A 16,537-nucleotide genomic window follows, 5' to 3' on the forward strand; every position below is an offset into this window, starting at 1 on the left:
GGCCCTCCAGGTACTCCTTCTTCCTCCCACCGTCCAGGTTAATTGGTGACTAAATTGCCCGTAGGTGTAGGTGTGAGCGTGAAAGGTTGTCTGTCTCTATGTGTCAGTCCTGTGATTGACTGGCAATCAGTTCAGGAGTGTACCCCGCCTCTCGCCCAATGACAGCTGGGATAGGCTCCAGCCCCCCCCAGCAGTTTATCTCAGAGTCCATGTTTCAGTGAGCCTGAAGTTCTTCCCGTCTCTGATCTCTCTCTTGACTGACCTCCTGATCTGTTCCAGGAGTGAAGTGGCATCCAGATGAGCACGGTGTCATTGGCTTCGACTGTAGAAACAGGAAGTGGTGAGCCTTAAACACGACACAATGTAACGATGTTGTTGCTGCAATATATTGCATTTATTTTCCTTATTCATTCCTATTTATTTATTTATTTATTTATCTAATGTTTTTTTGTATAAGGACATACTACAACATTTATAGCCTTGGCTACTTTGCAGTGCCTGTCCCTAGATGGGCCTTTAAAATACATGAAATCAACAATAAATACACAAGAGACAGTAAAATAAACAGACTCAACAACAATAAAACAGATGTAACAACACATAATACAAAATGTGTAATTTGACTGTGTTTCTCAGGTACATTCAGGCAGCGACGTCTCCTAAGGACGTTGTGATCTTAGTGGACGTCAGTGGAAGCATGAAAGGACTCAGGCTGACCATCGCCAGGCAGACGGTCTCCTCCATATTGGACACACTCGGAGACGACGACTTCTTCAACATCATCGCAGTAAGTGTTTCTCAGTCTGCCTGTGTGCTTGTTTGTTGCTGCCTGAAGGCATTTAAGGAAACCTAATCTTTCTAACTGTGTGTGTTTCCTCAGTATAATCAGGAGATCCACTATGTGGAGCCTTGTTTGAACGGCACGCTGGTCCGAGCCGACAGAACCAATAAAGACGTGAGTCAGACTGACATGTCACCAATGTTTGTTATCAGGTTGAATTTGTTTGATTAATGTTTAAAACCTTTCTTTTCTATTTGTGTCTGTTAGCATTTCCGTGAACACCTGGACAAGCTGTTTGCTAAAGGGATCGGGCTGCTGGGTGATGCTCTGGCCGAAGCCTTCACAATCCTTAGTGATGTAAGTACCTCTACTTTTAACCCCTTAATATAGTCTGCAAACACAGCCTATTTTTCTTATCATAAAGCAGATCAACTAAATTCTCTTTCCTGTTTACTGATCATGTGACATGCTGCTGAGTCTTCATGAGTTTCCACAAAAGGATTCATGTATTTATTGATTCATTTGACATAAAAGAAATGGATTTCTGCATGCTCACAGCTGTAACAAATGCATTTTCTTTTTCTATAATTGATGGAGTCCACTTGACCAGAACATTAGGAAAAGTTTAATTTTACAGGCCACATTTGTTTCCAGTGACAGGAAGTGTTGGAGTGCGACACTCCGCGTGTTCCCTGCTAATCATAAAAAGTAACGCACACCAGTCAAACAAATGTGAGCGTTTGGGAGGTGTGTCGCCTGTCGAAACGCTCCGGTGCTACCCCTGTTCCGCCCTCCAAACACAGACACATCTATTCTGAGGCGTGATTAATGGCTCTAATTAATGTCAATGATTAATAACGTGGCTGATTGGAACACAAAGCAGATAAGAGCAGGAGCCGCGCCGCACTGCTTTTATCTCCCTGTTTTCAGGCGAGCTGCTGAAGCTGAGGGAGCGCAGCTCTTACCTCTGCATTTGTCAGATTAATTAAAGCCCTGCAATGAATATGGTAATCAGGTAGCCGACTGCTGAAATGCATTGTTACACCACTGCCCAGTGAGTGAAGTGAGAATGCAGACTATCAAAGAGCGATCAGAGGGAATCACTTTAAGAGCACTGCAGCATTTTTACACCCAGTCCTGGTGAGCAACGTAAGAGCAACATCTCCTCCTCCACCTCCACCCTTTGGACCATTTTAGAACAAAAGTATTGATTTACCTCTCAAACAACAAGTGCTTAGCACTGATTAGATTTCTATCAACATCAATTACTTAATGATCTCTTATATTGATTGTGTCTTTTATCATTAACATTTATATTTAGTACTTTCTGTTTACTTAGGATGCTTAAACAAATAGCATTATGTACACTCAAACAGAGGCTTAGCTAATGGGCAGATGCTGAGCAGCGTTGGTAATTAAATTACTTCTGTACGTATTACTCATGTAATGAAAGAGAGATGTATAGTTTACCAAATTATCTTGTTTTAATACATTACTTAGATTAACACTATGACGCTGAAATCAGCAACATGAGCAAAGAAAGCATTTAAGGTAGTGAAGGGCGGGGACCCCTGACAGGGCGGGTTTTTTATTTTTTTTAAATAATAAAAATCATCATCAGCAACATCAACAAGATCAGTATCGTCATCATCATCGTCATGAAAGTCAGCATAAACTACATCCTCAATGTCATCATCATCAGTATCATTAAGGTCAGAGGTGTTCATAAAGAGCCGGGTCTTTAGCTTCTTCTTTAAGGTGAAAGGGACTCTGCGGACCAAATGGAGTTTGCTAGCTCGTTCCACCACCGGGGGACGACTGAGGAGAAGAGTCTAGTTAGCGACTTAGGGCCCTGTTGTGGTGGGAGTGTCATGCGCCTTTCATTGGCAGAGCGTAGTGGGCGGGAGGGAGTGTACACCTGGATGAGGGCGTTCAGGTAAGCAGGAGCCGTTTTTCTTGCTGTTTTGTAAGCGAGCAACAGGGTTGCATATGCTTACTACCTTTTGCACACTTAGATGCCATTGGAACTATTTGTATTGTTAAACTTCTCAACCTAAATACTTCAGAGCTGTTTCATAATGACATTTCAATTTGAATCATGTTATTACCATTTATAAACTTTAGACAAGAGGGTCATTTTTTTTTTCAAACTGCTTGTGGACTCAGCTTAACAGCATTTATACTTTTCAAGTAATTGATCCTAAAAGCTTTCAGAAGATTAACAGCAGAAAGACAGCCGCAGGAACGGGTCACTGTGACCTGAGTGAGTTGAGTGATTCATGACAGATTGACGTGATGTGTCACAATCAGTTTCTATTGGTCCAAAGCTAACGCAACGTGGGTGAGAGTAATGGACACAATATGCTGGTTTCATGGTTGCAAATGGTCCTCATCTGTAGACATGCAGTTTTTAATGATACAGCACAATTTGATTATTTATTATAAATGTATTATAATTATTTCGCGGACCCCCAGGCTATGGTTTGTGGACCCCCAGGGGTCCTAGGGCCCCACTTTGGGAACCACTCGTCTAGGGTTTGTGCTATAGAGATGTTGCAGAAGGAGAAGAAACAGAGCAACAATTTCTTTACGTTTTTGACGTAAAAGGAAAAGTTTGCTCTCTTACTTTTACTCTTTACTGTGGCTCACTCTTGATTTACTGGGACATTTGAATACAACTAAGTCACTGCCAATAATAATTGATAATACCTGTTTTTCCTAATATGACAAGTCAAAATCATCAGGACATGTGGATGACTATCTGACTTTAGATATTTGATTTCCTGGTAATTCTACAGGTAAAAGCTTACAGATATTATAGCTGTCAATCAAACATTTGCTAATGTAAAACAGAATCAGCAGCACTTGCTGTCTGGATTAGGTGTTTCATCATGTTCCTGTTTATTTCTTGATTTACGTGCAGCCTTACTGACTTCTCCGCACAGTTCTGTCTGTTTGCTTTAATGTCATAACCTCAACTGCAGACAAAGAGGCTTTACAGGCAGAAATTCAAATGGGCACATTGTAGTCTCTCAATTGAATTTTATCTTTACATCTTATAATATGTCATTTATTTTTTGGTATGTTTTGTTTCGTATTTATTGTGTCATGCATCTCAGCTCACTTAAACTTTTAAGACACCACATAATACCATTTTCAGACATGAATATAAAATCCAACATAACATTGCAATAACTTTTTAACAGGTTAAAAAAGTGCATGTGGGTGAGAGGCTCCTGAAGGCCTCCTGATGCTCGGCCTGCTCTGTGAACGGCTCAGCAGGTTTTCTCCTGTCTCAGTGTCACTGCGTGCTGCTCTCTCTCTCCACAGCCGCTCTGTTACAGGTCAATAAGGCTCTTAATTACTGCCATGCATCTTCTGCCACCAGAATAAAATGTCCCACACTGTTCAGGTTTATTTATTAAGACAGGATCTGTGTATTATTGATTGATGGCTGCAGAGCTGTCAGACATCATCATCGTGTACAGTGCAATAGAGTTTTTTTAATGTATATCTTCATGTGTGTTTTCTCTTCCTGCAGTTTAATCAGACTGGACATGGCAGCGTGTGCAGCCAGGCCATAATGCTGGTGACGGACGGGGCGACTGAAATGTATGATGATGTTTTTGAGAAGTATAACTGGCCAGAGAGAAGGGTGAGTCTCTCTTACTTCTCTTCTTAAAGGTGCCTGATTTTATTCTTTCTGCTTGCTCTGCACTTTTGTTCCAGCGGTGACAGATGAACATTATAATCCTTTACGACAGCTGGAGCTCTTGTCCTGACGTTTTGGGAAATTAATTTTTTACCTCATAACTCTGTAATGAAATCCATGTTTATATGATGTTGTGTTGACATGTAACAGAGGAGTGTTTCCCCCTGAGAGGAATAAAACATTGAAAATTAACTGCTTTCAAGGGCACAGAGTGGAGACTGTACAAGCAGCCCAGTCTCAAAGTCCCTCCTCTTCGTCCCCTCCCCTCCACACTTCTCTTCCTGGACTAAACTGACTTTAAAGTCTTTTGTTCGCCTCCCTTTGTGAGACTGAAATGAAATAGAAATGAAATGGACTGCTGTGCCACTCACAGAGCCATAAAAACAACCGCTCGAGGGCTTTTGTTCAGTCCTAGCGAGCATATGTGTGTTGGCAGTGTTTGGCAGGGTACAGGGCAGTATTTGGAGAGCTACCCCAACCCCCCACCCTCCCTCTCCTCATACACCCTCAGGGCTGCTATATGGCAGCCATTCAGTGTATTCTATATGCTTTATGCTTAGCAAAGCATCTGGAGCCAATGAGCCGTGCACGTTTGGCACAGTGTCACACAGCGTTCTTTAAAAGGACGGAGGAACATGCCCTCATGCACAACCCCCAACAAAGGAAAATTAATTTAACTGCAGAGTGCAAACTGCAAAAAAAAACATCCACAACCTCGTGTTAAAAAAGGGACCAAAATGAACTGAAAAAAGGTCGAGAATGAGAAGAGAGCGGGAGAAGCAGCTGCTCCGTGTTTCCTCATGAGGATGTAAAACACGCAGCTCCTTCTTGCGGATAGAATCGGGACAGGAAGATAAAGGAGTGAGGAGACGCATCGCTTTGCATGTTTTTTAATCCTTCCATCTTTGAAACTGTCGACATCTATGTGTCCTCTGCACAGGTGCGGATCTTCCCTTACCTGATTGGGCGAGAGTCTGCGTTCGCCGATAACCTCAAATGGATGGCGTGTGCCAACAAAGGTTTGGGCCTGTTTGATAAACACTGGTCGGGACAGCTCTGTGTCAGAGTGTCGGATATGATCTGACAGGGTTTCTGTGGAAGGATGTGCGGGTATCTGTGCGGTTTGGAGTGTATGCGTGAGCTATGTGTGTTTTCATGTGTGTGTGCTGGCTCAGATTCTTTCTGCCAAGAGGCAATGAAGTGGCACTTGAGGGGGGTCAGAGGTCAATCTGCTCTAATCCTTCTTCCTGTCAGAGTGTCTCCCCCTCGGCTGCTCGCTGCTGATGGCTCCCACGTGTCAGCGCTCCGCATCAGTGCCCTCTGGAAGGGAAAGTCACAGGCAGGAAAACAGATCACAGGGGGGACTGTGGGGGGACGAGCCCCAAACATCCTCCCCCATGCAGACCCCCGCTGTGAGATAACCTTACATGTCCAATATGAAGCATTGTCAGCAGCAGCGGGAGCAAACACCCCGTCAAACGGCCCCGGTGTCGCTCAGTAATGTCAGGGACAGCAGCATGCAGGGAGAGAACATTTACTTCAGCGCTGTACTGCTGAGCTGGTGTAGTTAAATAAGTACTTATATTTAATGCTACTTTAGACTTTGGAAATACTGTAGTTATCTGTATTACTTTACATCTACGGTCTTTAGTTTCTCTGCAGAATAAGATTAAATAACATCATGGACATACATGTTGCATAATAAGAATATAATAAGAATCCTTCTGTTTCTGTGACCTCAGAATGAGCTCTCTACATCTAAAGACGAAGCTGATCTTGTCCATGCTGTGTGCTGTGTTGCAGCGCCATGTTTCAACAGTAGCCCAGAACATAAAAACCAAACTCCTTTCACATTTTTTGCTAGTTTTGCAGCCACCCTGCTTTCCCTGCATGCTCAGAGGGAAGGAGGAGGAGGGGGAGGGGGAGGGGGAGGGGAGGGATTTCACTTGGTTGCAATCTACAACCTCACAAGTGCCATAAATCTTCCCTGCATCTTTTAAATGATGTGCATGGTATAAATGGAAATTGTTGCAATATACATTTTACTGTCACTTATTAAACCTCAGTGTATCCATGGAATACCTCGGGAGGAGCTGATATGTGTATCCACGTGTCTCTAAAGGCAAAAGTTTTCTGGTTCTACTGTTTAAAAGTTCAGCTGACACGCCATCCTGCATGATGACAGCTTTTATTTTTGATGTATGATTAGATTTTACTGATCGATCTGTAGCTACACCATTGAGGACAATGAGTTCATGTCCTTTGGAGGGTTTAAGAACCTGGTGGGAAGTTGCGTTTTCAATTTCAAACAGAAGAATATTTCAGGGGCTGACACCAGTATTTATGTTTAAATTTGACCTTTTAGAATTCATAATTTCAGTAATTGTTTCATTCCTGGCAGTCAGAAGAAGGTACATTTAGATCTTTAAGTAGAACATTTTGATTCCTTTAACATTGATTCTAACAATCAACAGTGAGGTGAAAACATTTATAAGAAAAATCCAGATAATAAGAAAAAAAAGAGGCCTTCTTCTTGGTGTCTGGTCAAATTTTTAAATGGGTAATTGATGCTCTGAGGAAACAAAGACAGATTAATTCAGTACTGATTATTAGTAGTCAAGGAGGCCGATAACCGATATTTGGAGCCGATATTCATTTGCAGTCAAAGTTAAAATATTGGCGTCAAAATTTTGAATAATACAAACTCCAACACTTAACTTTGTTTAAACACCTTTAAGCAAATGTTTATTAAACAAACAAACACAAAGCGCAGGGAGTTCCCAGGGTCAGCAGCATCTCTTATAAAGTTGACTGAAAATTTAAATAAATAGATAAATAACTTCCTGAAGTTTTATAAAGTAAAGTGCAAAGAAATGGACTTTTTCTCCTCTCCGCCGTGTGTGTGAGCACTCTGCATGCACAGCTTTCACTGCTGATTGGCTGTTACCCGTGCCATGGCTCTGCGTGTAACCAATCAGTGCTGTAGGTGGGACAATGCTGGAGACAGAGTAGTGACTGCAGACAGAGAGGTGCGGCTGAGAGCCAAAATAACCCAGTTTTAAACTGATCTCTTATCGGCCGTCGGATTAAATAAAACATTTTAAAAAAAAGGCCGATGCCGATATGCGTCAAAATGCCGAATATCGGCGCCGATAATCGGCCTGGCCGATAATCTGTCTATCCCTACTAGCTACAGCCCTGTTTGTTTAAACTGTAATACTTTCATTTACACAGCTTATCTGATACGTCTTCCCACACTAGATGTCAGTTTTATCAGACACCTAGCCTCAACTGTTCCATATGCATTGTGTACATTTTTAGCTGTGCCTCACTGTTTGCTAATATGTGTGTGTTTAATTTCAGGATATTTCAGTCAGATCTCCACCTTAGCAGACGTTCAGGAGAACGTGATGAGGTATCTTCACGTCATGAGCCGCCCTAAAGTCATCGACCACGAGCACGACACGGTGTGGACTGAGGCTTACGTGGACAGTGCTGTGAGTATGTTTGATCAACATGACTCTCTCTGTTTGTTGGGTTGATATCCTTCAGTACATGTTACGTGTTGCGTACTGTAAATGTGCACATGTGTGTCTTCTGCCTCATCATCACTCTTCATGCTGCTGGAGTTATTCCTCATTATAAGCTTCATTAATCTGGATGGATCTCCCCCGATGTGCATCTGCGTCCACACAGTCACTGCTCAACGCCAAGGCTTAACGTCACTGACTGACTCTATGTTTATGTGTCTCTCTCTTCCTTTCAGCTCTCCCAGGCTCATAAGGTAAATACCTACATGTGATCTGATCTTCAGGTAGAATTAGAATTATAAAAAGTTATTTGCTGGCATGGAAATTTTACCCAAAGCTGCCGGTGGTCTCTGCTTCTGGCTTCTGCTTTACTAGTTGTTAGGAAGTCTAAAGTGAGGAGAAGCTCTTCCCTCTGAGAGGCAGGAGCAGCAGAGGACCATTTATTATACTTCTCCTCAGTATGGAGACAATGAGCACACACGCACGCACACACAGACGGGTTGTGAGATTGTCCTCTGGAGTGTGTGCTCTTGTATCTGAGCCTCAGACACACCATTCATCATTCTGTGGATCATTGCATTTTATCTCCTAAAGCCCGTAATAAAACTGACATTGGAGGGGAGACCAAGGAAGAGCGGGGGAGAGAGGGAGAGACGGAGGGGTGGAGGTGGTAAGGCGTCCATGGGTTTACCTGTGTGTGTGTGCGTGTGTGTGTGTGTGCGTGTAGACTAAAGCAGCCCCGTTTCCTCCTCCATTGTGTGTTGTGATGAATTTAAGGACCCTCCATTCTTCATGTTGTCACGCCAGCCAGTACACACAGCAGCTCACAGCTCGTTTGCACGTACACAAATGGACATCAACCACGCACACACACACACACACACACACACACAGACACGGACACTCAGCTGTGTTGACTGACGAGGTGAGGGAATAGCAGACCTACTTTAGGAGCGCTCATGTGCTTAATTATGTCAGCCTTCATCCTGCTGAAGTGACCTCGTCTCCTCCTCTGAGCCCAGCGTGAGAATCACACAGCTCAGGAGGCTGTGGTCACAATCTGGTTTGAGTCTGCACAAATCCATTTTGAATATAAGGAGAAGGAGAAGAAGAAGAAGAGTAACTATTTAAATTGCACCGTTCAAAACTACTGCTGCAAAGTGCTTCATATACAAAGACAAATAGTACTCTTAGGACAGTTTTATGTGTTCCCTGCTTAGTTTTGCCGCCATCTTTGGTTAAGTCTTCTTCCCCAGTGAAAAAATCTTCACTCTCTCTTCACTATATGAAAACTTTAATATAATTTCTCACAGTTAGGCTGTCTCTTCTTACTGAAGAGATTGATTAATACACTGTGTAAAAATAATGAATGAATTTTACTATTACCTACAACATAAGAACAAAACATTTCCGTCCATCTTTTTCATTTCAACTTCTGAAAATTGAAATATCAGAATATGTGTAACTGAGGCTGTTATTGTTTGAAATGTATAAGATGTACTGACCAAGAAAAGCCGTGAAGCTTTAAGCTCTGTAGGACTCCTAAAAGTTCGAAGCTTAATCCAAAAGGCAACTGGACTTGGTTAAAGTGTCACCTCTCATCCGAAAGGCTTCTTCTAAACTTCAACCAACTTTTGGATTAAGCTTTGTATTACCCTGACCTGTTTGACTGAGAACCTTCACAGACACACCTACTAATAGTGTGCATCATCATCAGACCAGGCCGATATATTTGTGAGTTTAACTGTTCCTTATTTTTTTCAGTTGAAGGACAAAGCGGGCCCAAGTCTGATGACTACAGTCGCCATGCCTGTGTTCAGCACAAAGAATGAAACGGTGAGTGTTTGACTCGAGCTCTCATTTACTTAAAGCTCCTGTGAGGAGATTTAATTTGGTTATGAAACAGACTGAAATTAATTCTGGTGACTCTTTATGAGCTACAAAAGCAAACCAGACCATCAGTGACAAGATTGATTATTTCTATATAATTATTTTTAATGTCTGAAACCGGGGTCGGGGGGTAGGTGTCAGACGGAGCGATTAACTGCACGCTGCCTTTGTTTACATTCTCCAGAGCAAATATTTAAAGTGAGTGATACAAAAGACTGTAAAAGAAAGCAGGATGAGACTTTTTATTAAAAAACACCAAAGCATGTACAGGACAAAATCAGCAAAGAGATAAGAGGTACGGCTTTGTCCACAGGGGGCGCCAAAATCACACAAACTGAACATTCCTCACAGAAGCTTTAAGTAATGTGCCCTACAAACCACAGTGAAAAAAAATTGTATTAGTATTAATACGCTGTATTAATATGAAATTGTATTAAAAATAAGTTGTATCTTTCTTTTAGCCTCTCCAAAATCAAATATACATGCCAGATCAAGGTCTTTGTTCTTTTGCTGTAGATCTTTAGTCCTCCATAAACTACAATATATTCAGAACTCTGCTGCAGGCCTCCTCACCTGCACTCGCTCCCGCGACCACATCACCCCCGTCCTCCAACATCTTCATTGGCTCCCCGTCCCCTACCGCATACAGTTCAAAATTCTGCTCCCCAGTCACATTCAAACCTGCACAGACCCGTCAAATTTCAAATCCCTGTTGAAAACTCACCTTTTTAAGTTAGCTTTTAGTCTGTGATTGTACTGTTGCTTTGTTTTGACTTGTTTGAACTATGTACATTTGTCTATGTTCTTTTTTAGTATTGATTTTAAATATTGTACAGCGTCTTTGAGTCCTCAAAAGCGCTCTATAAATAAAATGTATTATTATTATTATTATTTACCGTTTCTGGCGTCAAAATCTCCACAATGTAACAGTTCCTTGTTGCTGCTCTAAGCACCACTTTGAATTCAGGACTTTTCCTTTAACAGATTTTATAAACCACCTGAGTATTTCTTCTCCAACTGCTGACTTTTTGATGCAGTTTCCATCTAAAGTCTTGTTTGTGTGTTTTGAATGCTCTCATGCAGAAGAACCAGGGTATTCTGTTGGGGGTGGTCGGAACAGACATCCCTCTGCAGGAGCTGATGAAGCTCATTCCCAAACATATGGTACAGTCAGCTGTTCTTGTACTTTTTGCTTTGAATAAATGAACTTCTAAATATGTTTTTTTAAAGTCTTCATCATGTTTCTCATTCTGTGTCTTTAGTTAGGAATCCATGGGTACACGTTTGCCATCACAAACAACGGCTACATCCTGACGCACCCGGACCTCAGGCCTCTGGTAACTCCGTCTCTTTAAGTTACTTTTACAGCAGAACAGTGTCGCAACATTCCCAGACTTTACCCTGATTTTCCTTTTTGTTTTTGCCCATGTAACTGAATGCATAACCGAAATGATGAAGTGAAAGCCTCCGTTAACAAGGGCACACAGAGGCAAATGTGTAATCTGGTTAGGAGGCTGAATGGGCTCGTATAGTCTGTAATCCCCACCTTCTCCTTTGATGTATGCATGCAGGGATAAAGGCCACTCATAGGGCTGGCCGGCCTGAGGTTTCCCCGAGGTAACTTAACACTCGCTGGCAGAGAGCACAGCCGCTGGCTCCTCAGGAGCTCTGGCTGTGCTGTGGATCTGTGTGTGCCAGTGTTAGTGCTGATCCTCTCTGTGCAAACGTGTGTGTGTGTGTTAGTCTGTGTCGGTATTTTGTGAGTGTCTCTCTGTGGCTGAACCTGTGCTGTGGTTGTCGTCGGTGATTGTCGTTTCTTGTGGAGCAGACGACGTACAGTAGCAGAGTTTGTCGTGTACAGTTTAATGCTTTGATGTAGACTTGTTTGAGCGTGGATTTCCTATCAATCATGTAAATCATTTTTAATTTACCTGACAGTGTTAATTTCACGGATGATTTCTTGAATAATTACTCAGCAAAAACCTCCAAAACAAGCTTGATAAATCAGAGCGAACAGCAAGTCTTCATTTTAACATTGAAACACAAAAGATGGACGACATGGAAGCTTCTCTACGGAGAGTTATTTGTAAATGATGCATCACAGGCAGATTTGACAGTTTGGCTAGATTAGCAGACATTTTAGCTGTGGTTAAACTGTTTGTCAAAATAAAACATCATTGCACAGAACGATCATTCAACTGTGTATATTGTGTTCCCCTGTGCAGTATCAGGAGGGTCAGAAGAGGAGGAAGCCCAACTACAGCAGCGTGGATCTCTCTGAGGTGGAGTGGGAGGACAAAGATGATATTGTACGTGTTAAACCCAAAAAACTTATATTATGGGTAAAAAAGTCTTTAAAATGAAGAATCTCATTCTTTAGGGTCTGTGTTCACTAACGCAGCTTTTTGCACTGGGAGCACCCACGACCTCAATTTCAGAGCGCTTCTCACCGTCGCTTACTGTTGCTAGGTTATGAAAATGATCAGGCGGCACTGCCGCTTCCCTCAATAGTGAACTTTAAGTCTGTTTTAAAACGCTTTGTATGCTTAATATTCACTTTAATTCATTAACTTTTACAAAGAAAACATAAAAACAAAATAAAGGAATCATGTCCTGGCATCAGCAGCAGCTCGACACCTGGAAGTTGTGCCCTCGAAAAAAATGAAACGAGGAGAGAACTCCGCCATTGTTGTTGGCAAAGTTGATATTTGAAGTCCCTGTGAGCAAAGCAACAACAAAACACAGAGGACGTTGAAAACGCTGAACTGCATTAGTGTGAAGAAAACGGCGTCAGTGGACATAGGCCCATGATGTGTTACATGTAATAACTAAATGTACTTGCAACATTGTGCAACTGCAACTGACAAAAGGCCTTGATTTCACATTCCTATGGGTTGCATTTTCATTATGTGGCCAAATAAATGATCTAATATTTCAAATTGACCCTACAGTTTATCACCTGTCTGTGCTCCATGCGCCTCTGTGTGTTTTATCCTAGCTCCGTAACGCCATGGTGAACAGGAGGACAGGGACTTTCTCTATGGAGGTGAAGAAGACGGTGGATCGAGGGGTGAGGCTGCAGATAAACGTGTTTACTGTCTCTCTGTCAGATAAGGGTTGTCTCAAGACTAAAGCAGCAAATCTCACCTGCTCCTCTTTTTCTGCTCATTCAGAGGCGCGTCCTGAAGATGCACAATGACTATTACTACACCGACATCAAAGGAACTCCATTCAGGTGGAGGAGAAGCTTGATTACACTCTGAAACTCTGCTCTCTGGTAAAAGTTGACTGACAGGTTGCTTCTCTCCTGCAGTGTGGGCGTCGCTCTCTCCAGAGGCCATGGGAAGTATTTCTTCAGAGGGAACGTCTCAGTTGAAGCCGGTAAGTCACTCCAGCTTTGTCATTAACTCTATGAACTAAAGCCTGAAACATGTCACTCTGACCTGCCTGTTTGGGAGGACTTATTGTATCAGTCCGCCCAGGCTGGCACTGCTGAAGCGTTACTGACTTGTGTTTTTCAGGGCTCCGTGATCTGGAACAGCCAGATGTCGCCCTGGCAGATGAATGGTAACGCTGGGGTTCTGGGAGCGGGCATTCATGCGATATGTAGGTTATCCCTCTGTGTTCATCGGGGATGTTTGAGGCCTGTGATGTAACAGTGTGGCTCTGTTTGGACCACAGGACTTACTGCAACACAGAGGAGCAGCACGAGCACCGACACCTGACCCAGATTCAGGCCATCAAGCTCTTCATGACGGGCAAACGACCACACCTCAAGTGTAAGAGACGCCTGAGTCAGACCGCAGCATATTTGTCTGTGATCAGATTATCATATGAAGTTTAAATATAGTCAAGCGTTCAGGTCTTTAACTTTTGTGCATCATTGTGCAGGTGACAGAGAGCTGATCCAGGAGGTGTTATTTGACGCTGTGGTCACTGCTCCCCTGGAGGCCTACTGGACCGGACTGGCCCTCAACAAGTCAGAGTGAGAACATTTTGATGCAACTTTACAGTCTACAGTTATGTCAAGTGTTAGCAAGAGAATAAGAAAAGGTGTCTTTCAGCTCTTTCTAATTAATTCTCATCCAGTGTTTGGAAGTCGACTTCTATTTAGAAACGTTGGCAGGCCTTTTATGAAAGTCTTTTACAATAATCATTAATCCAAACCAAAAGTTCATGTTATTAATGTGTAATAACTGATTTATAAAGTGTTTTTTATCATTGACAAAGTCATTACTTTCAAAGCCACTCTTTTTATAAACACCCACTCCTTTCAAAAAACACTTAAACCATGTCTCTTGAACATTTATGCTAAGTATGCTAAGTTAATATTTTTATAGGTCATCTTAAAACAATACTCACTGACATTGAAAGCACTGTATCTTGCTTTAATGGTAACATACTGGCTGCAAATAGATCCGATCATGCACTGTGTCTCAATTTAAAGGACGTGGTCTACGAAGGATGAGTCCTTCGTAGCCTGTGTTGACCGCTAAAGCAGAACTGAAAGGAGACAGTCTGGTCTACGGAGGATTTCCTGTTTGTGTGGCTGTTCCCGCCCTTAACCTTGCATCACCAAATGCGACTCCTGTCGCCTAGCAACAGGTAGCTAGGGGGCTAAATAGCTATCATAACTAAAGTCACTTAACTTAACTTAACAATTATTTTAAAGATAATTTGTGTCAAGGCCCCTTTCATTATTTCTAACATTTGTAGTGCTACGTTGAAACCCAAAACTATTACATTTAAAAGTGTATTCCTCGGAGGTTTAAGAGTCCGCCACCTCTTTAAATTGGTGTGCAATGAATCTTGGGATAAATTGGGCTGCAAAGGATGCATCCGATGGATCCTTTGTGTCCCGGGAAAAGGAGGATGCATTTGTCGTTCGCATCTGAAGGAGCGTTCGATATGGGACAGCCTTCGACGTGCCGCTGTGACGCCTTCACATACGTCCTTCGAAGGATGCAGCCCCTGAATGGGGACACGGCTTTAAAGTAATGTCAGAGTAAGAGATGGACAGGGACAACATCCACAGCCCTCACTCTGTGTAAAAAAGCATTTCACAGTTCAGCTGCAGCTAAATGTGTCTTCATCAGTCTGAGTGTGTATCTTCCACAGTTCCAGTCTCTTTGGTGTGAAATCCCCTCTTTGTGCTCACAGAGACACAGTTTCCGCTCTGTGCAGCCGTGCAGGGAGGGAAACACGAGGAGGGCGTTTTGTACTTAAAAAGACTTTATTTGTCAAACTGCTGAAGCTTCACATTAGCTTCAGCTTAACTTTGGAGTTTACTGAGGCACTAAATGAGGACTGTGGAGTTCGTCCCCGGTTTTTCAGTCTGTTTTGACAGAAGGAACATTCACAATGACAAAAGACCTTTTCAGTGCACACATGGACATTGGAGTGCTATTTTAAAGGGGCCATATCTTTTGAATGTATATTCTCATATGTTCCATGGGTTTCACATTTTTGGGTGTTTATTGTTCACAGTGAAAGAAGTGAAAACTGCATAATTCTGTGTTTTTCCAGAATGACATGTTTAAAATGGGCCGTTCAGAACAGCTGCACGTTTCTACGAAGAACCTTGCTTTCGCTGAAATCGACCAATCGTCATTCACCGTCATTCACCTCATGCTGCCTTCTTGCACTAGCTCGTAGTCAAGTCGTCAAGATTTCAACTTATCATTTGGATACCTCCTGGTGATTCTGGCTGGAACATATAAGGCTAAAGAACTGATCCTACAACTTTGGAGTGACAGTGCAGTGCGATCGCACACGAGGGGGAGGGACTATGCGGTCACTCCAAATACTGTCAGCCAATCATGGCTGAGGTCTATCCTTGAATTTCGTTTCAGGAGGAAGGAGAAGCTCCGAAAAATAATTTAATATAATATATATAACATTTTTAAAACGAAACAAACTTCACCAACGTGATTCAAAAACACATCAGAATAATACAACATTGATTGCATAGCTAAATATGTCCCCTTTAAGACAACATGTAAAATGTCAACCCTGTGTCTCATTCTGATATACAGATGTACATGTTGTTTTACAAGTTCCATGTTGAAATATCTTTACTCTCATAATACATGTTCAGTGTGCTTTGTCGTATAAGGCTTTGCATCTAGCCTATGAAATCTCAAACATCAAAAGAAATGACCAAAACGTGTCTACAAAATCATTAAAAACCTTCTAAGTAAATAATACTATATGAATAAACAAAAAGGGGGTAGGATTACGTAGGTGTAACATCCTACAGTTTAACAGTTTTAATGTGTGTGCCTTCAAAATAAGAGCTTCACATGCATGGAGAACTTTCCTTTATGCACCATCCAGTTGAATCAGCAGCAGATCTGAGTTTTCTCAGATAAACAACCTGGCCTCACTGCATAGAAAAAATACAGGTGTGATTGTGTGATTGTAATTCAGACAGGAATATTAAGTGAAAACATTCAAACAGGATGTACGGATGTGTTTATTTGGCATTTCACCGACAGGAACTCAGACAAAGGAGTGGAGATCGCCTTCCTGGGAACTCGCACCGGCCTGTCGAGGACCAACCTGTTTGTCCCCGCCGATCAGCTCTCCAATCAGTGAGTGCGGCTGCTCAACATCTCTCTAATC

At 42.3% G+C, this 16,537-nt stretch overlaps 1 protein-coding gene across 1 annotated transcript in view; it reads left to right on the top strand.

Moving 5' to 3' along the window:
- Window positions 1-16,537, top strand: part of cacna2d3 (calcium channel, voltage dependent, alpha2/delta subunit 3) — a 31,159-nt gene that overhangs the window by 8,673 nt on the left and 5,949 nt on the right. Inside the window, exons 5-23 of the mRNA XM_069678031.1 lie at window positions 280-340; window positions 637-787; window positions 881-955; window positions 1,049-1,138; window positions 4,323-4,436; window positions 5,434-5,512; window positions 7,857-7,990; window positions 8,260-8,277; window positions 9,788-9,859; window positions 10,997-11,077; window positions 11,176-11,250; window positions 12,139-12,222; window positions 12,912-12,983; window positions 13,087-13,148; window positions 13,227-13,294; window positions 13,435-13,480; window positions 13,595-13,692; window positions 13,805-13,898; window positions 16,411-16,506. Of these exons, the coding sequence (XP_069534132.1) occupies window positions 280-340; window positions 637-787; window positions 881-955; window positions 1,049-1,138; window positions 4,323-4,436; window positions 5,434-5,512; window positions 7,857-7,990; window positions 8,260-8,277; window positions 9,788-9,859; window positions 10,997-11,077; window positions 11,176-11,250; window positions 12,139-12,222; window positions 12,912-12,983; window positions 13,087-13,148; window positions 13,227-13,294; window positions 13,435-13,480; window positions 13,595-13,692; window positions 13,805-13,898; window positions 16,411-16,506 (1,570 nt within the window). The remainder of the gene's footprint in view (window positions 1-279; window positions 341-636; window positions 788-880; window positions 956-1,048; window positions 1,139-4,322; window positions 4,437-5,433; window positions 5,513-7,856; window positions 7,991-8,259; window positions 8,278-9,787; window positions 9,860-10,996; window positions 11,078-11,175; window positions 11,251-12,138; window positions 12,223-12,911; window positions 12,984-13,086; window positions 13,149-13,226; window positions 13,295-13,434; window positions 13,481-13,594; window positions 13,693-13,804; window positions 13,899-16,410; window positions 16,507-16,537) is intronic.

The sequence above is a fragment of the Semicossyphus pulcher genome, unplaced genomic scaffold, assembly GCF_022749685.1.
Source record: "Semicossyphus pulcher isolate SPU_LCO1_2020_fin unplaced genomic scaffold, fSemPul1.0.p SCAF_3, whole genome shotgun sequence".
Taxonomy (NCBI): domain Eukaryota; kingdom Metazoa; phylum Chordata; class Actinopteri; order Labriformes; family Labridae; genus Semicossyphus; species Semicossyphus pulcher.